This window comes from Mixophyes fleayi, chromosome 8 (genome assembly GCF_038048845.1).
Source record: "Mixophyes fleayi isolate aMixFle1 chromosome 8, aMixFle1.hap1, whole genome shotgun sequence".
In the NCBI taxonomy this organism is placed as follows: Eukaryota; Metazoa; Chordata; class Amphibia; order Anura; family Limnodynastidae; genus Mixophyes; species Mixophyes fleayi.
In genome coordinates this window covers 140,322,698-140,343,167 of record NC_134409.1, presented here as the reverse complement: position 1 = coordinate 140,343,167, position 20,470 = coordinate 140,322,698, and the positions used below count along the sequence as shown (strand labels likewise).

Here is a 20,470-nt window from a genome sequence, read left to right as displayed (position 1 = left end):
CTCTATGTATAGGTATCAGGGGCCCTTGGAATGTGATATCATCCTATCTCTTTAAGGCCTCTAGTATATTGTATGGTGAGATGTTTCCATAACATTTCCTCTCCTCACTCTCACCTCTGTGGTCTCTTGTCCCCCCTCTCTCCCCACAGATCTGTCTCACCACGGCCTGCGGACGTACTCACTAGACCGTTCCTGCTGTTTTGACACCCTATTACTGGATGAGGAGCGCGGCCGTCTCTTTGTAGGAGGGAAGAATTACCTCCTGTCTCTGAGTTTGGATAACATTACTAAGAACGACTTTGTGGTAAGATTCATCTGCTGACATAGCATCTACCCCAGGTGCCTTATTGCCTTAATTCTGATAAATCGTCTATCCCCCCTCTAGATTCACTGGCCGGCCCCTGTGGAATGGAGGGAAGAATGTAACTGGGCAGGAAAAGATATTAATGTGAGTATGGAGGACAGAACCTTTATCTGACGTGCGTCTCGATCCCTGTCTTGTGTAAAGATGTACAATGTAATTATATAACATTACTGTTTATATCGGGCAGGCCACGCCTCTCCAATGGTCTTATTGGTTGCTAACAATTATATTTGCATAATTATTATATTACCAGTGAGTAACATATGATCTGTAAACTGAGAAAAGATATAGATAACGCGGGCGGACTAGTAGTGTAACAGACGTCAGGGCTAGTGGTTCTGGGGGTGCCACGGTCAGTGGATGGAATTTATAACCACTGGTAACAATTCTTAATGCATTAGGCATCACTTACATTAAATACAACAAGAAGGTTCCATTATGCTCCTTGCCAAAGCCATGTTGAACTGCAGGGGTGACAAATTTATAATGTGTTGACAGATTTAGAGTTGGGGGGGGGAGCTCAACTGTATGTTAAATTAAAGCTGTCCAGTATTTGTGTGCTTCCAGCTAAAGCAGGCAGCATTTACCCCCTTGCATGGTTTGTCCAGGTGTAAACTTGCACCGTTTAGCTGCTTTTATCTCTTAATGATTATCATTATTCTTGGTAAATATTGGTGTGGTACAAGTGAATAACAGACACAGCAGCTTGTGCGTGCGTACTATTGATGGTAGTATCAGAATTACGGCTATACGCCATCGCTTCCGTGACTGCATCTTCATCATCATCATCATCATTTATTTATATAGCACCAGCAAATTCCGTAGCGCATTACAATTGGGATCTTCATCCTCAGGACATGTGCAGACAATCCCGAACGATCAGAGCGCTAACACACATTCCCCATCACGTTTCAGATGACGGAGGGTTCCCTGGCATGTAGAGATACATTAATTCCATGTTTAAAGGGTTTTCACATATTTCCAGTGACAATCTCTAAGTCTGCTTCATGCTCCTTTACACTTCAGCAGGAATTGATGATGGAATTGGGAGGTACCTGGCTGGATAATGCCAGTGACTAAAGGACAGTGTGCGTCCTACGACACAGCTCACATCCAGGGTTATGTCAGGTGGCCCTTTCACAACCTGCGTTGCCCTATATTCCCACTCACACCCCAGGATCCCAGCATGCATTGCAGCAGGCTCATCAGCATATTTACTTTCACAGCTGTGAGACTCATTTTCCCGAGGGGCCAAAGGGCATCTGTGTGTAGGTTGCATTCACTGGGCGTTCAAATAAAGGTGCGGGAGATGGAAAGAAGGAAAGAGAGAAGTGTGACAGAGAGGGAAAGAGCTGTACTCTGCCGCCAGTGGAAACCTGCTGTGAATCCTCGGCTATGAATCATACATATAGTGCACTATACTCCCACCAGCCAAGTGTATTCACAAGTGGATTATATTACCTACAGAGAGTCTGCAGCAAGGCTTACATGTAGCGCAATAGTACAACAACAACAGTTACATTATCAGCATTCCTTCGTGTGTTACTTAACACAAGTGGGGGTTATTTATGGACCAGTGCACCGATGTCACCTGTAAGCTGTACCCCAATATTCCCCAGCACCCAAATGTGCAGTAGAAAGACTTAAGCATGAAGATGTATGGACCTGGCCGGGAGGATGGGCGCAGCGATGCCCCTGACTATAGGCCCAATCTTTAAATCAAGTATTCAGTTGATGGGATAAATAAGTTATCAGTTTGGAGATTGTGCATAGCTAATGGTTTTCCTGCATTTATTCTGTAGGACTTTTTAGCCATTGAAACTGATCTATAAACTTTACTACTTTGAAGTCAGCAGAAATCAGAACTTTCACCTAAGTCCCGCACGCCAACTAGGTGTAAACAATGCTAAAGTTGCTGAGGTTTCACGAGGAACGATGTCTCAGCATTGGGCTCCGAGGGAAAAATAGCAGCAGAGGTCAGCAGTGACCGGAAGTTTATAATCCAGGGATTGTGATACATTAATTCAAAGCGCTGGGCAATACAGGCAAGAAACTGCACATTTCAACCTTTGGCGGAATCAGCCAGGGTCATTAAATATGGTCCAATGTGAACTCCGCAGAGCAGGATATCATAAGTCAGGTTATAATGCACAATCTTCTAATCACACCTGGCCATACCATAGGGAATAGTGGCAGGAGAGGATATGATCAGATTGATCATCCTTCACCATGTACGACCAAGGAATGCACGTGTGGTGCCAACCTAATGAGCTCTACAGTGACCAGAGTGCTTGTCTCCAGCAGTGAAGGGTTCTTGTGGTTCTGTAATGGTGGCCATTGACCTGGCATGGTTTGGGTGCAGTTATATCTATAGAAGGCAAGGTCAATGGTAATCGCTACTTAATGGTATTGAGTAACCATCGTACCATATGCTGCAGCATTTCTATCCTCATGGGAGGGTTGTCTTCCAGGATGACAATACCCCCATCCACAGACCACGTCTGGGTGCCCAATGGTTTGATGAGCATACACTGATGTTATCCATATATGATGGCCTTCTAGTTGCCAGAGCTGAACCCAACTGAGCATTTAGGGATATTCTGGAACGGCGTCTTATGCAGCAACGTCAACCAGCAGTCAGTTGAGGGATCTTCATATGGAATATCATCATCATCAATTTATATAGCGCCACTAATTCCGCAGCGCTGTACAGAGAACTAACTCACATCAGTCCCTGCCTCATTGGAGCTTACAGTTTAAATTCCCTAACACACACACACACACAGACTAGGGTCAATTTTGATAGCAGCCAATTAACCTACTAGTATGTTTGTTTTTTGGGGGGATTGTCGGAGGAAACCGGAGCACCCGGAGGAAACCCACGCAAACACGGGGAGAACATACAAACCCACACAGATAAGGCCATTGTTGGGAATCAAACTCATGACCCCAGTGCTGTGTCCTCCTGCACAATCCCAGACACTGGTAGACTCTTGTGGTGATCCAACACTCCATTCAGTGACTTTATTTTGAAGTTTCCCTGCAGTTACTGTGAGATTTAGATCCTATTAGTGGATACTCCTTCCCTCATAGAATGGAGCAGTATATTCCCCGCTTTTTGTACTGATGGCAGAGTATCAGCTGCTGCATTCCCTGCAGGAGAATAGCTGGTCCTGCAGAGGTTTGTATTGTTAATCTGTAGAGCTGAAAGTTCAGGGTCAAGTACGGGGGTGTTGGTGGTTTAGTAAATTCCAGCATGGAGGTGTGACAGCCTCCCCCTCCTCCCTGGTAATCAGTGGCTCCCTTCCCTCTCTGAGCTATGCCAGATATCTGAGATATGGAAGCGAGACGATTGTAACAGCATCTGGGATCTGTTGGGTTTAGGCATTCTGAGTAAAACACAAATAAATTGTAATTTTCTGCAAGTTGTAACACTGTTTCTCGTAACATCTTCTCCCTCCAGACGGAATGTATGAATTATGTGAAAGTCCTGCAGCTATATAATCGCACTCACCTGTTTACCTGTGGGACGGGAGCATTCCACCCAGCCTGTGGCTACCTGCACGTGGGACAGCGCACAGATGTGAGGACAATGGGGGTACATAGGTTGGGGATAATATGGGGGTGCTGTCTGCAAAGTGAGGAGACTGGAGATGCATGGTTGGGGAACACTAAGGCTCTACGTGTGTTGGGGGGCACTATGTGGGGTCTGTGATGTGAGGACACTGGGGGTACATGTGTTGGGGGGCACTATGTGAGGTCTGTGATGTGAGGACACTGGGGGTACGTGTGTTGGGGACACTATGTGAGGTCTGTGATGTGAAGACACTGGGGGTACGTGTGTTGGGGACACTATGTGAGGTCTGTAATGTGAAGACACTGGGGGTACATATGTTGGGGGGCACTATGTGAGGTCTGTGATGTGAGGACACTGGGAGTACGTGTGTTGGGGGCACTATGTGGGGTCTGTGATGTGAGGACACTGGGGGTACGTGTGTTGGGGGGCACTATGTGGGGTCTGTCATGTGAAGACACTGGGAGTACGAGTGTTGGGGGCACTATGTGGGGTCTGTGATGTGAAGACACTGGGGGTACGTGTGTTGGGTGGCACTATGTGGGGTCTGTGATGTGAGGACACTGGGGGTACATGTGTTGGGGGGCACTATGTGGGGTCTGTCATGTGAAGACACTGGGAGTACGAGTGTTGGGGGCACTATGTGGGGTCTGTGATGTGAAGACACTGGGGGTAAATGTGTTGGGTGGCACTATGTGGGGTCTGTGATGTGAGGACACTGGGGGTACATGTGTTGGGGGGCACTATGTGAGGTCTGTGATGTGAGGACACTGGGGGTACGTGTGTTGGGGGCACTATGTGGGGTCTGTGATGTGAGGACACTGGGGGTACGTGTGTTGGGGACACTATGTGGGGTCTGTGATGTGAAGACACTGGGGGTACGTGTGTTGGGGGCACTATGTGGGGTCTGTGATGTGAGGAAACTGGGGGTACGTGTCTTGGGGGCACTATGTGGGGTCTGTGAAGTGAGGACACTGGGGGTACGTGTGTTGGGGGCACTATGTGGGGTCTGTGAAGTGAGGACACTGGGGGTACGTGTGTTGGGGGCACTATGTGGGGTCTGTGAAGTGAGGACACTGGGGGTACGTGTCTTGGGGGCACTATGTGGGGTCTGTGAAGTGAGGACACTGGGGGTACGTGTGTTGGGGGCACTATGTGGGGTCTGTGAAGTGAGGACACTGGGGGTACTATGTGGGGTCTGTGAAGTGAGGACACTGGGGGTACGTGTGTTGGGGGCACTATGTGGGGTCTGTGAAGTGAGGACACTGGGGGTACTATGTGGGGTCTGTGAAGTGAGGACACTGGGGGTACGTGTGTTGGGGGCACTATGTGGGGTCTGTGATGTGAGGACACTGGGGGTACGTTGATACTATCTGAAGTCTCTGTTACGATGTTTGCAGGACACAGTATTTAAGTTGGATATGAAGAGGCTAGAGGATGGGAAGGGGCGCTGCCCATACGACCCCAAACACACATCAGCTACTGTGCTTGTAGGTAAGAATAAACTACGCTAACTCTTGTGCAACGTTCGCAGTATTATTACCGCCCAATATACACATATCTGACACACAAATCACTGTTTACATATCTCACAACACGCAGCGCTCACTGCCTCCTTCACCAGCATTCCCAGCTGTTACACACAGATCTGCTGATATCCACTATATACATACGCTGTATTCTCATATACACTATAACACCACTATATACACACGCTGTATTCTCATATACACTATAACACCACTATATACACACACTGCATTCATATATACACTATAACACCACTATATACACACACTGTATTCCCATATACACTATAACACCACTATATACACACGCTGTATTCTCATATACACTATAACACCACTATATACACACGCTGTATTCCCATATACACTATAACACCACTATATACACACACTGCATTCATATATACACTATAACACCACTATATACACACGCTGTATTCTCATATACACTATAACACCACTATATACATACGCTGTATTCCCATATACACTATAACACCACTATATACACACACTGCATTCATATATACACTATAACACCACTATATACACACGCTGTATTCCCATATACACTATAACACCACTATATACACACGCTGTATTCCCATATACACTATAACACCACTATATACACACACTGCATTCATATATACACTATAACACCACTATATACACACGTTGTATTCTCATATACACTATAACACCACTATATACACACGCTGTATTCCCATATACACTATAACACCACTATATACACACGCTGCATTCACATATACACTTTAACACCACTATATACACACGCTGTATTCTCATATACACTATAACACCACTATATACACACGCTGTATTCCCATATACACTATAACACCACTATATACACACGCTGTAATCCCATATACACTATAACACCACTATATACACACACTGCATTCACATATACACTATAACACCACTATATACACACGCTGTATTCCCATATACACTATAACACCACTATATACACACGCTGTAATCCCATATACACTATAACACCACTATATACATACACTGCATTCACATATACACTCTTACACTGATTATATATATATATATGTGTATATATTTATACACACGCACATTCAATATATACATTACTATACTAACAGTAACATATACACATACTGCACAAACACTGTATATATATATATATAATAACTATCTCATATTACTCTTCTTTTGCTTTCTTAATTGTTTCCCCATATTTCCCCCCGGCTCCCCGTCCGCTCCTCTCTAACAGGAGATGAAATATACTCTGGAGTTGCCACTGATCTCATGGGGCGAGATTTCACCATATTCCGGAGCTTGGGAAGGCGGCCCCCCCTGCGCACCGAGCAGCACGATTCCCGCTGGCTGAATGGTGAGTGACGCCCCCCCTCCCCCATACACCTTATATAGTATAGATTGCGCTGGAGGATTAATACTGGGGTATTAGTGGATTGCTCAGGACTGGAGTAACGTCTGTGGTACAGAGACTCTTATCTGACTGTGTGATAATGGGGGGCTGTTATTGTCTGGAGATGATCAGTTCATTTGTAACAACAAACAGTTCCTGGTCTGATGGTCATGTCACCCTGACGTCCCCTCCGAGCCGCAGAGATAAGCTGTCAGCCTGGGACCAGTGAGGCTTTATACCTCTCTGTATATCAACACCTGCACATGGGGGAATAGTGCAGGAACCCCTGAACCCCTAATAAACTGTGACCATTACTGCAGGAACCCCTGAACCCCTAATAAACTGTGACCATTACTGCAGGAACCCCTGAACCCCTAATAAACTGTGACCATTACTGCAGGAACCCCTGAACCCCTAATAAACTGCGGCCCTTACTGCAGAAACCCCTGAACCCCTAATAAACTGTGACCATTACTGCAGGAACCCCTGAACCCTTAATAAACTGCAGCCATTACTGCAGGAACCCCTGAACCCCTAATAAACTGCGGCCATTACTGCAGGAACCCCTGAACCCCTAATAAACTGCGGCCATTACTGCAGGAACCCCTGAACCCCTAAAACTGCGGCCCTTACTGCAGGAACCACTGAACCCCTGATAAACTGCGGCCATTACTGCAGGAACCCCATAACCCCTAATAAACTGTGGCCCTTGCTGCAGGAACCCCTGAACCCCTAAAACTGCGGCCCTTACTGCAGGAACCCCTGATAAACTGCGACCCTTACTGCAGGAACCCCTGAACCCCTAATAAACTGTGGCCATTATGCAGGAACCCCATAACCCCTAATAAACTGCGGCCATTACTGCAGGAACCCCTGAACCCCTAATAAACTGCGGCCCTTACTGCAGGAACTCCTGAACCCCTAATAAACTGCGGCCCTTACTGCAGGAACCCCTGAACCCCTAATAAACTGCGGCCCTTACTGCAGGAACTCCTGAACCCCTAATAAATTGTGACCATTACTGCAGGAACTCCTGAACCCCTAATAAACTGCGGCCCTTACTGCAGGAACCCCTGAACCCCTAATAAACTGCGGCCATTACTGCAGGAACCCCTGAACCCCTAATAAACTGCAGCCCTTACTGCAGGAACCCCTGAACCCCTAATAAACTGTGCTCATTACTGCAGGAATTCCTGAACCCCTAATAAACTGCTGTCCTTACTGCAGGAACCCCTGAACCCCTAATAAACTGTGGCCCTTGCTGCAGGAACCCCTGAACCCCTAATAAACTGTGGTCATTACTGCAGGAACCCCTGTGTTATAACAATATTCAGAGCCCTCTGAAAGATAATCAGAATAATTAATAGAATATTTATTATATACCACTTTTTTGCCAAAATCATTTTAATTCCTTGTCACAATGATACGGAATGAAAGATCGTGACCATGTATTAAAAGTGTTCTGCTGGGGCAGCAGTCATGATAAACGGCTGTCACGGGGAACACACATTTTAGTGATGTCCTATGTCCTTGGGGCCTATTTATTATCAGAATTTGTCAGGGGATAACGGCATTTTTAAGTATCTCATTCATTTATCAATAGGGGATCGCAGCAGATACAATGATTTTGTTTCCAAAAGTTTTCAAAAGCAGTTACCATCGGTTCCCTTGGTGACTGCTATTTAACAAGTTCCGTAAATCTGAGATTTTTTGGACTTATGCCTGACGACCAACGCCGTCTGAAGCTGGCGCTAGCCATTGAAGCCTATGGGGAGAGCATTGCAGTAGAGGACTCCTCGAATCCCTCACTGCATCTTCCTGCTCTCCCCTCCGGGCACTATCACAGACATTTTTTTATAATAGTCATGATATTCTGATCCTCATTATAGCGATAAGGAATGAAATTATTGTGTTTAAAAGACGGTGCTTGTTAAATATGTAGCCTACTATGGCCACTACCAGTGCGACAGTGACCGGAAGGGAGAGCAGGTAAGAAGATCCCTCTATCGCAATGTTCCCCCCAATTCAATGGGTGACGACATTGTTAGCCATTGGGCACAAGTTCTGACAATCTTTGATTATCGAAACTTGTTAAATGGTGAAAAATAGTAGTTCCCATACAATGTTATGTGGACAAAGTAACAAGGACAGAGGCAGATATCTCTGATATCTGCTGTGATGCCCTAGTCATAAATTAACAGGATACTTATATTATTTTTCAGGGGATAGTCAGATATTTAAGAGAAGGTCATGCAACAAGCAAACAGAACAAATGCTCTTATAAATCTAAGTATGGATATTATACCAGCCTAGTGAAAATTCAGCATTTAACTTCTGACGCTCTTTGTAAATATTACTCTCTGTGTTCTGTGTTCCTAGAACCTAAATTTGTGAAAGTGTTTTGGATCCCGGAGAGTGAAAACCCAGACGATGATAAAATCTACTTCTTCTTTCGGGAGACGCCCATTGAGGGTCTGGGTGGTGTGAAGCAGTCGTACGCCCGGATAGGGCAGATATGTCGGGTAACTAAACAATGACATGAATCGCCAACATCTTTGTCCTTGTGTGCCCCGTTCCTGATCAGCTGACCCGTTATATTCTCTCTTACAGAATGACATGGGAGGTCAGCGGAGTTTAGTGAACAAATGGACGACATTTCTGAAGGCTCGCCTGGTGTGCAGGGTGCCGGGGAATGACGCAGGTGGCGACACCTCCTTCGATGAGCTCAGTAAGTATTTTTTATCTCCTCCATTTTTTAGTAGTCCACTAGGGCAGACAATTTTACATTGTACTCAGTAACTACAATGTTTCTGGGAAGTACAGAGAAAAATGTATTTATTTCATATCAGCATAGCGGTTAAGGACAAGGAAGGTTCCCAGACATACATCTGGTTACCAGCAATAGATAAATGTGCAAACGTTTAAGGCCTTGTACACATTGACATTAAAATTAAGCGCAGAAAGGGTCTGTAATGTACGTCACAAATACTAGTAAATGTGCTCTGATGACAGGGTCCTGGAAATTAACGCAAGTAAACATACTTGCCAACTCTCCCGGAATGTCTGGAAGACTCTCGGATACCGGGTGGGTCTCCCGAACTCCCGGGAGAGTATGGCAGCCTCCTGCATCTGCCCACTTCCCAGTGGGCAGAATTAAATCCAAAATGCATATGGCCCTGCCCCCGCTTTGCGTCATTACTTCACGGCGGGGAGGGGGGGGGGGATACAAAATTTTCTGAGCTCCGCCCCCCAGCAGCTCCCGGATGCCGACTGCCATAAGTTGGGTTGGCAAGTATGAAGTAAACGTAACTGTACACACATTTTTGACAAGCATTCAGATTGCATTGCGTCAATTTCAGCATTGCCTGCAGCATTCAGCAGCACTGACGCTGTGCACAATATAATGGTCTCCTATATTGTTACTCTGTATACAGGGGAGCTGTGAGACGCATATATACAGTGCTGTCCACGCATGTCCTTCCCCTTGTTTCACTGCTCGTGTCCACAGACCTGTTCTTTATACAGAATACAGCGCAGTTGTTCTCTACACTGATGTCATGTATGCATTTCTCTTTCACAGGGGACGTATTTCTGCTGCACACTAAAGACAGGAGGAATCCGCTTATATACGCTCTATTCTTAACCTCCAGGTGAGACTGCTAACCACTGGCTTCTTCCCTTCTGATAGACAGACATCCTCTGCTGTGTGTGACTGCTTCTTATAGAGAGACAGACATCCTCTGCTGTGTATGAGACTGCTTCTTATAGAGAGACAGACAGCCTCCACTGTGTATGAGACTGCTTCTTATAGAGAGACAGGCAGCCTCTGCTGTGTATGAGACTGCTTCTTATAGAGAGACAGACAGCCTCCGCTGTGTATGAGACTGCTTGTTATAGAGAGACAGACAGCCTCCACTGTGTATGAGACTGCTTCTTATAGAGAGACGGCCAGCCTTCCCTGTATATGAGACTGCTTCTGATAGAGAGACAGAAACCCCATGTATTATAACATCTACATGTACCACCTCAATTCTGCTATCACCTCAGGATGGGGACAACAGAAGAAAATTATGATTTTCTAAATATTTTTATCTATTTTTTAAGTTTTTATGAATGTATTTTTTCAATCAGTGGAACTGAAATCCCGAGCCAGGTCTTCAGTTCTACTGTGCAGACGCGGGCCGGCTAGACACATATCAGCAGAGATCAGCGCCGCGAATCGATAAGTTAAGCCGGTGAGATTTTGTTTGATAAATTGCGGTGATAAAAGACTTTTATCGCAGTGATAAAAATATCATCCTTACTTCTGCTTTTGCATAAACAGGCGCTACAGAATATTCCTTGGTCCAGGGGACCCCAGATCAGTTCTGTGAGTGGGAATCATTGAGCTCTGGGAGTATCAGACTTTACGTCTTTTGCTGGATCACTGCATTTAGAAATACTGAGCGTAGGAGCAGAAGACTTTGTATGGGGGGAATTGTCCTGCAAGTAGCTGAATGCTGTCTTTGTGATGTGTCGGGAGTTTTGCATGTAGCAGAGAAGCTGTGCATGTGTTTGAACGCTGTATTTGTGCTTTACTGGAATGCTTTGTATTTGGTGGAACGGAATGCAGAGCATATACTGGATAGTCATAGTGACCTGCTCATGGAGGTTTGTTCTGCCTTTCTCTTAGTTCTGTGTTCCGTGGCTCCGCAATCTGTGTCTACTCTATGAATGACGTGCGCAGGGCATTTCTGGGACCCTTTGCTCACAAGGAAGGACCCAACTACCAGTGGGTGTCGTATCAGGGCAGAGTGCCCTATCCTCGGCCTGGGATGGTAAGTAATCAGTCTGAGATTGGCAGTTTGGGAATATGTGGGACGTGACAACAGAGATGTAAAAAACAGTGGAAGGAAAATGAAATTGAAATAAAACGCAGCGGTGGAATGCTGGGGTGAAAAACAAGTCAAATGAAATCAATCGCTTCTCTAACCCCCTCTAGTGTCCCAGTAAAACATTTGGAAGTTTTGAATCCACCAAAAATTTTCCAGACGACGTGCTGCAGTTTGCACGAAATCACCCGCTCATGTTTAACCCTGTAACACCTGGGTCAGGCCGGCCGATTTTCCTGCGCAGTCACAGTGATGTCATGTTTACAAAGCTGACCGTGGACAGGGTGACTGCCGCTGATGGAGAATATGACGTCATGTTCATTGGAACAGGTGAGAGAGTCAAGGCTGATTGCTGTCACTAATGTGCATTGTTATATGGTGGCTTCTCTCCTCCTCCTTTATGTACTGGTGATATTTCATCCTCTCTAACACCATACTGCCCATCTATCTTCACCCAGATGTAGGATCTGTGCTGAAAGTCATCTCAGTGCCCAAACAGAGCTGGGATCAGATGGAGGAACTGGTTCTAGAAGAGCTACAAGTCTTCAAAGTAAGAGAAGAATTGGTGGAAGGGGGATGTGAGAGAATGCAGGGAGGGTACTGACCTAATGACTCCTTTAGGAGAAAGCAGAGGTGTTATCAAGACTCCGACACACAATGGATGAAGCCAACATTCAGCCAATGAATTCATGAAGAACTAATCTCTCAATGATGTCACTAAGTGATAAGCTTCAATTATTCAAACTGGTTTGATTGAGTTTGGCCAGTTTGAGGGCCTCGAAGCTTAAGTGGCTTAATTTTATAATATTTTTGATGTTTTGGTTTTTATTAATACAAATCACAAACATTGCCATGTTCGATGTTCACATGGAAACCTATTATAAATACTATACAGTGTAGTCAGTTTAGCTCAGACAAGCTTGAACATATTCGAACCGGCTAGTTTTTAGTCTATCTAATGTTTGAGAATTTATTGTGGTTTCTCAAACTTTAGAGACAATTGAACAAACCAATGTGACACAATTTGATCAGCTCTAGTTCCTAGAGAAATGATAGACAACGCTCCACCATTGTGTGCTGGTGATGAATAAGCTCTTTATGGTTCTGATAGTAAGAATGAGGTTTACATGCTTCATCTTTCACCTTCGTCTCTCTGTACAGGACGCGTCTCCTATCACCGGCATGCAGATCTCATCTAAACGAGTAAGTTGAGGGGTCTCTACCGTGTGTGATCTCCTGGGAAATGTTTGTCCGCAACCTCCCCCCTCACTTTGTGTTTGCTCTCTCCCCAGCAACAACTGTACGTGAGTTCTGCGAGAGGCATTTCCCAGGTGCCCCTGCATCGCTGTGGTATCTATGGGAAGGCTTGTGCCGAGTGCTGCTTAGCCAGGGATCCTTACTGTGCCTGGGATGGTGCCAGCTGTACACGGTACCTGCCCAACACCAAACGGTAAGAGATAGATCTTCCTGATAACATTACTACACCCTGTCTCTGCATCTACTCCCCCTTCATTGCTACAATAATTAGGATTGTTAATTATAATATTTCTATTCAACTATTACTCTGCCGCCAAACACCTCTCTATGTCCTATAAGAGCCAGCTATTCTCTAAGAGTTGTCCCGAAACGATGGCGACCATGGCTAACGTAGAACAATAGAACATGGGCTGTCAGTGATACCCGCTGGTTCTAGAACTGCCATTGAGTAACACTGTATAAATATCATTCAGTATGAATAGCCTGTGTCCCTACTGGTATATCTGCACTGGGATTGCCACCTGGAACCCAGTGACAACACGTCATGACAGGGGAGAGCCGATGCAGCTATCTGCTTTATTAAATCACCAGTATTAGTGATCTGTTGCAGCTTATAATAAATAAGCTGAAAGAAATATCTTCAAACTTTAAGAATATATTTTAACAATGTTGCCCCCGGCTACCCCCTCCACACACACACAATTATATCACCCATTCTTCCTAAAAATGTTTGAATGTCACACAGAAATCATCTCAGCTGTCCTTGAGTGACCCTGAGGGGTAAGGGTTAGCTTAACGCTTTGCTGGGCAGATATGTTCATGTGTGAACCGGTTTTGGGCTTTCAACTCCTTTAATGTAGAGAAAATAAGTAAAAAAAATAGCTACAAATTATTACAAAACAAGAAATATATTTTAGATCTTTACACATTAAAAAATGCTTTATTTAAAGAATAAGGATCTTTGTCGGTTATCGCCACCATGAGACTTGTACTGCCACAATACTTGTACTGCCACATGGCGGACGAGGGGTATTGTTAGCGGACAGCTCCCTCCGTTAGCCCAGCAGTTACGACGCTGGTTTCAATATTATTTTGTTTGCATGATAGTGTCCCACAATCTCTAAACATCTGCCCCCCCCTCTCTCTCTCAGGAGGTCTCGTCGCCAGGATGTGAGGAATGGGGATCCCAACACATTGTGTTCAGGGGGTGAGTGCTGTGTATACGTGTGTATGAGTGTATATATGCTGTATATGTATGTGGCTCTGTGAAATACTGAGCTCTGTGTGTGTGTCTGTATATTATATAATATATATGGCTGTGTATGGATATCTATTATAATATATAGGGCTCTCAGTGTATATATATATATATATTATATAATACATATAGTATAATATATATGGCTCTGTGTGTGGATATTGGGGAATATGAATGAATCCTGAATATCACAAATTCCTCGTGCAGAGCAGCAGCGAATCATTGTACAGGAGAAGCGATTGTTTGGAGTAGAGGGGAGCAGCGTGTTCCTTGAATGTCTCCCCAAATCCCTGCGTGCTCAGGTTACATGGACTCATCAAAAGTCAGCAGAATTACCAAGAAAAGAGGTAAGTGGTTGACAAGTTCAGACTCTGAAACATGCTGGGAGTTGTAGTTTCACCACAGATGGATCTCTATGCCCGATTTACAAGTTCATGGGAGTAAAGTAACTGCTTTATAGTTTGTCAATCATTGCTCCAAACAGGAGGGTGGGGAGCTGCCTCCCATAAAACACCTCCTGAGCTAGGGCTCTTATGGTCCTGAGCTAGGGCTCTTATGGTCCTGAGCTAGGGCTCTTATGGTCCTGAGCTAGGGCTCTTATGGTCCTGAGCTAGGGCTCTTATGGTCCTGAGCTAGGGCTCTTATGGTCCTGAGCTAGGGCTCTTATGGTCCTGAGCTAGGGCCCTTATGGTCCTGAGCTAGGGCTCTTATGGTCCTGAGCTAGGGCTCTTATGGTCCTGAGCTAGGGCTCTTATGGTCCTGAGCTAGGGCTCTTATGGTCCTGAGCTAGGGCTCTTATGGTCCTGAGCTAGGGCTCTTATGGTCCTGAGCTAGGGCCCTTATGGTCCTGAGCTAGGGCTCTTATGGTCCTGAGCTAGGGCTCTTATGGTCCTGAGCTAGGGCTCTTATGGTCCTGAGCTAGGGCTCTTATGGTCCTGAGCTAGGGCCCTTATGGTCCTGAGCTAGGGCTCTTATGGTCCTGAGCTAGGGCTCTTATGGTCCTGAGCTAGGGCTCTTATGGTCCTGAGCTAGGGCTCTTATGGTCCTGAGCTAGGGCTCTTATGGTCCTGAGCTAGGGCTCTTATGGTCCTGAGCTAGGGCTCTTATGGTCCTGAGCTAGGGCTCTTATGGTCCTGAGCTAGGGCTCTTATGGTCCTGAGCTAGGGCTCTTATGGTCCTGAATTAGGGCCCTTATGGTCTAAGTGGCCTCACCCTGACCAGCGCTCTCGGGACTGTTCGGTTGCTTGATATTAGGGCATATTGTAATAGATATTCATATTCAGCTGTAAGTTCCTTTATTAAAATACTCCTTGACTTGTGTTCCACAAATCTGCTGTTGACGTGCAATATGGGGGTGGGGGTCAGTCTGCGCCATTTCCACCCTAGTCATAGGGCACATTGAATATGACCTGACATTGATAATGAGTTACATTGTTGAACATCCCCAATTGACAAGGAACTATATATCTGCCCCTTAAGTTGGCAGCTTCCGGGTGGTAAACGTTGTCTTGTTCTCTCTCTAGGTGCAGTTTGATGAACGAGTAATAAATACAGATCGCGGGATCCTCCTACGCAGTGTAATGCGCCGTGATGCTGGGACTTTTCTCTGTCATGCCTCAGAACATGGATTTTCTCAGGTCCTACTTCATCTAAATGTAGAAGTTATTCCGTCCTCCCGGGCTGAGGAATCATTAGGGCCCCACCGCGTACCACAGATGAGATGGTACCAAGACTTTATGAGGCTTATTCAGCAGCCAGGTTCCAAAGGGGAGCAAATGTGTGAAGAGCTGTGGGCTCGTAAGGGTCGGACTCAACACCCTCCAGGACCTCATGGAGCCCCACAACTTCCAGCCTCTAAAAGTCCTGGACGGCCTCCACTTAGCATGAAGGCGAAGAAATGGAAGCACCTGGAGGATAAGATAAAAGTGCGGAGTCGTCGGACGCATGAACACCAAAGGGCTGAACGTGGCCCCCGGAGCACCCCGAGTTAGGTGCCTGGATTCCCAAACATATGAACCTTTAAATTGTACAATGAGAAAGGGCTGGTAAAGGGGTAACCCCTGGAGGGGTGTCTGTCCTATTCCGTGTGTTTGGTGTTGAGGGCTCTTGTTTCACTGTATCTGGGAGCAAAGTACAAATGTACAGAGCATTGCGTGGTAACCTAATTTTCTACCAAAAAGTAAAGCTTCATTGACTCCGGGTCAAGGTGCTGAACACATCATAGTCATAACCAGCACTCTCGTCCCTCCAGCCTCTTCAATAACTTCATGTATTTATAAACACTCCATGTCAAAGCAGAACACGCAGCCTATGAACCAAGGATTCTGCCTCAGAGCCAGTTACTCCACCTCTGCGGTATATAGAGCACCATCCACCAGTGACTCCTCCTCTGCGGTATACTGAGCACCATCCACCAGTTACTCCACCTCTGCGGTATATAGAGCACCATCCACCAGTGACTCCTCCTCTGCGGTATACTGAGCACCATCCACCAGTGACTCCACCTCTGCGGTATACAGAGCACCATCCACCAGTGACTCCCCCTCTGCAGTATACTGAGCACCATCCACCGGTGACTCCACCTCTGCGGTATACAGAGCACCATCCACCAGTGACTCCTCCTCTGCGGTATACTGAGCACCATCCACCAGTGACTCCACCTCTGCGGTATACAGAGCACCATCCACCAGTGACTCCTCCTCTGCGGTATACTGAGCACCATCCACCGGTGACTCCTCCTCTGCGGTACTGAGCACCATCCACCGGTGACTCCCCCTCTGCGGTATACAGGGCACTATATACATTGTATCCTGTCCGGATGTCAGCTTTGGACTTAGCAATTCTTTTTAATAGCGAAATCATTACAAAAAGACAAGTTCATGACTGTAACCATATTCAATTGGGCCTATTCATGGTCCCTAAGAATGGAACCCACAACCTAGGGGGTATGAGGTTCCTAAACAACAGATGCTCACAGTAATATATGTCCCACATGCTAGTGAGTGAATCGTTATGTAGATGAACAAACACATTCTTTATCTGACTACACAGACTGTACATCAGTCACTCTTCTTTGGCATTAAGGCAACGTGGATATAAGCTGGACAAGTTGTTATGTTGACCCGCTACCTATTCAAAATGAGGTCAGCCATATTATGGGCTGGTCCAGTACTCAGCCTATCCGTTCACTAGTAAGTAGTGACATCACTGGGCCATGTGAACGGACAGTTTGCATTCTCATGGATACTGGTTCATCACACACGATGGCTGCCCCACTGTGTGTAGGTGACAGGCCCGCTTTAAAAATCACTTTGTTTTGGTGACCTACGGTCACACAGACTGCTGGGCACGAATCCCCAATATTATAATTATTCAATACAAATGTTTATTTTGATTCAGCGGTGCCAGTTCAGTGCCACCTCCCATGCCGCCTCTTCTACCCATGACACAATCCTATGTCTACATTTCACTCCTGGTGATATTCCCAGCACATCTCATCCATGTACGAGAGGTCAGCCGAACTAACAAGACCCCCTTAACCAGGCTCCTGCTAACTAACCCCCACCCCAGGTACAGACAGACAATGTTTTTGTTAGTGTAAATATCGTTAAAGTCTAAGTTAACCCTTTCTGCTGCTACAGATTCAAGTGATCAGCTCAGTCTGCTCACCCCTATGGTCGGGAATGTGCTGGACAAGGTGGAAGCTGGAGAGACAAAATGACTTAATAAGTTAACACAATAAAAGCAATTATTTAGAGGCTGTGTGGATTATTCTGGGAATGTGACAGGTTTATAGGTAAATGTGGAAACACAGAATTTGACACCAGAAAATTTTTCCCGTAAGTCTGGTTTAGACGTTGGTTAATCGATGTCCCTAAAATGATGGCGGTATCTTGTGATGCCGTTTTGGGGTTTAACTCAGGTAGGTAAATCTGCTGGTTCTAAAGGTAGTAAATGTTCCAGATATATTTATTGACACATTGAGAAGACATGTGTGGATTCTGTAATCTGAACTCATAGTTGAGCTGTTAGTAAAATGATTTGTGTTAGAACATGGGATGTCTGGAACCAACTAATCCGCATGTGTGAGAATAAAAGGCTGGCTGCACTCTAAAGGGAAATATCTGGATTCAGAAGCCAGTTCTGACTCATCTAACGCTCACTTCAAAGAATGATTTGGAACAGACACACAGACAACCGTTTCCAGGAGGACGTATGTCTGTGTACATGAGTGCGTGTGGCCTAGCTCGGACATGCCAGACGTGGACGGTGTATATGGATTAGAGAGATTACAGCGCATTTATACAAATCGTGCAGAAATAAGCAGAATTTTATTCTGTGACATGAAAAGTGGGTGTTGCTAAAATAAAGCTGAAATGCGCTTTATTTATAATACAAAAGTTTTGACTGTGCCTGGTATTATCTGAGGAAAAGACAGGCAAATATACCGCCACCTCCTGGTTAGCAGCAAAAGTGCTCAAAAAGTAACCTGAAAGCCAAACTGAAATGATTTTATGGCTATATGCAGGGCCGGACTGGGACTAAAAATCAGCCCTGGCATTTAAAGCACACAGGCCCACCTGCTGTGAGCTCCATGCACGATATTGTTGCACGCTGGTGTGGCATTGAGACAGTTGCACATTGTTTTTAAAAGGCCTCTGTGGCCGGGTCCATCTTGGAATGTGCTCCAGCGACAGGAGGATTAATATCCCAGCGCTAGGGGATGTAAAAATGTATTAAAGTGAATATTTATTAATATAAATGTATATATTTGATATATGGGCGCTGTGGCGCTGGTTAGCAACCGTCGCGCAGCGCCAGAAAAGGTTAAGTCTCGGTATTAGGCGGTAGGAGAGTAAATGCATTTGGTCATGTATTGATTTATTATGAGATTATGGAGGAAATTTGTTTCTGTCACTCTTCTGAAGAAAGGAAGACCCATGCATCCACACCAACACATCTTTTTAGCTTGAATACACAGCAGGGGGTCATTACCTTTTTTTCCTGTGCATTCGGTCCTATTAAAAAGGATTTAAAGGACTAAAGCCTGTTGAAATTTTCAGGTTCGTTAATACGTATCCAGCCCCTTTGGAGAACCTGTATGAGGATATACATGAAGATGTCTGTGTTTATTCGGTTATCAATGGACAGCAGCAGTTATTGACTTTATATTCTTTCTGGAGAATGGGTTTCTTAATAATAGATTCCCTACCTGTATGTCCAAATCTAAGAGGCTTTTTATAGCATATTCCTAATCAGACCCTTCCTCTCCCGGAATGCCACCAATCCACTCACTGATCATTTCTCGTCTTGACTACTGCAACCTTCTTCTTACTGGCCTTCCCCGCTCCCATCTCGCTCTTCGATCTATACTTAATGTTGCAGCTAGACTTTTCTACCTCTTTTGCTGCTCCACATCTCCCTTCCCTCTCTGCCAAGCCTTACAATGGTTCCCCTACAGAATCCTCTTCAAACTTCTCTGAAGTAGAGACACAAAACCCATACTTGGAGAGACATTGGAAAGCTAATGTCGCCAGTAGGTCCAGTTACTACTCTTTCATTGCCAGGTATGCATGTCCTTAATGCTGGCATTGGGTGCTCATGGCCTTCACATAGCAGCTGATATTAGCTATTTTGGCAGGAGGGCCAGATACGCTTCTACCCGTCTTAAGCATAAGAAATTATTTGCACTCTTTGTCTGGGCAAAGTTAGCTCTGCTGCTCACACTTTAATTCACCTGTTCTTGTCAGTATAGAGATGTAGGGAAAGAATTCCAGAAAACTCCAGAAAAACACTAGAGATAAACCATTAGATAATCCCACGGCGCAGTGTCAGGAAATGTAAATGTCAATTAGTGATAAACAATTTTATATAAATCAGGAATAAAATCTAAAACAGCAATTTGGAAAATTAATCAGAAACTTCCAATGTCATAATATCAAATATTAAATAAAATATCAGCATAATACTCAAAATAGCAATTGCAATAATAGTAGTTCTGGTCAGAACACATAGCTTTGTTAGTAGTGCTGAAACCTGCTGATTTTTCACAAAGTGATCATAAATCCACCACAGTCCATATCCATAAGAATGTATAACCAGTTTGGATCCAAAATTGGTCCAGAATAACTCTAGTCCAATTTCATATATAGCTGGATCGAGCAAGTCAAATAACTATGTATAAT

At 45.1% G+C, this 20,470-nt stretch overlaps 1 protein-coding gene across 5 annotated transcripts in view; it reads left to right on the top strand.

The window, feature by feature from the left end:
* The window catches only part of SEMA3B (semaphorin 3B), a 37,659-nt gene extending 19,619 nt beyond the window's left edge, over positions 1-18,040 (top strand). For all 5 annotated transcript variants that reach the window (XM_075183867.1, XM_075183864.1, XM_075183869.1 and 2 more), the window contains exons 3-18: positions 150-304; positions 386-448; positions 3,828-3,947; positions 5,339-5,432; positions 6,744-6,863; positions 9,279-9,421; positions 9,510-9,627; positions 10,480-10,549; positions 11,572-11,716; positions 11,881-12,100; positions 12,229-12,320; positions 12,932-12,973; positions 13,063-13,220; positions 14,179-14,234; positions 14,493-14,632; positions 15,809-18,040. In XM_075183867.1, coding sequence (XP_075039968.1) covers positions 150-304; positions 386-448; positions 3,828-3,947; positions 5,339-5,432; positions 6,744-6,863; positions 9,279-9,421; positions 9,510-9,627; positions 10,480-10,549; positions 11,572-11,716; positions 11,881-12,100; positions 12,229-12,320; positions 12,932-12,973; positions 13,063-13,220; positions 14,179-14,234; positions 14,493-14,632; positions 15,809-16,276 — 2,204 coding nt within the window. In that variant the 3' untranslated portion in view covers positions 16,277-18,040. The remainder of the gene's footprint in view (positions 1-149; positions 305-385; positions 449-3,827; positions 3,948-5,338; positions 5,433-6,743; positions 6,864-9,278; positions 9,422-9,509; positions 9,628-10,479; positions 10,550-11,571; positions 11,717-11,880; positions 12,101-12,228; positions 12,321-12,931; positions 12,974-13,062; positions 13,221-14,178; positions 14,235-14,492; positions 14,633-15,808) is intronic.
* The last annotated feature ends 2,430 nt before the right edge of the window (positions 18,041-20,470 follow it).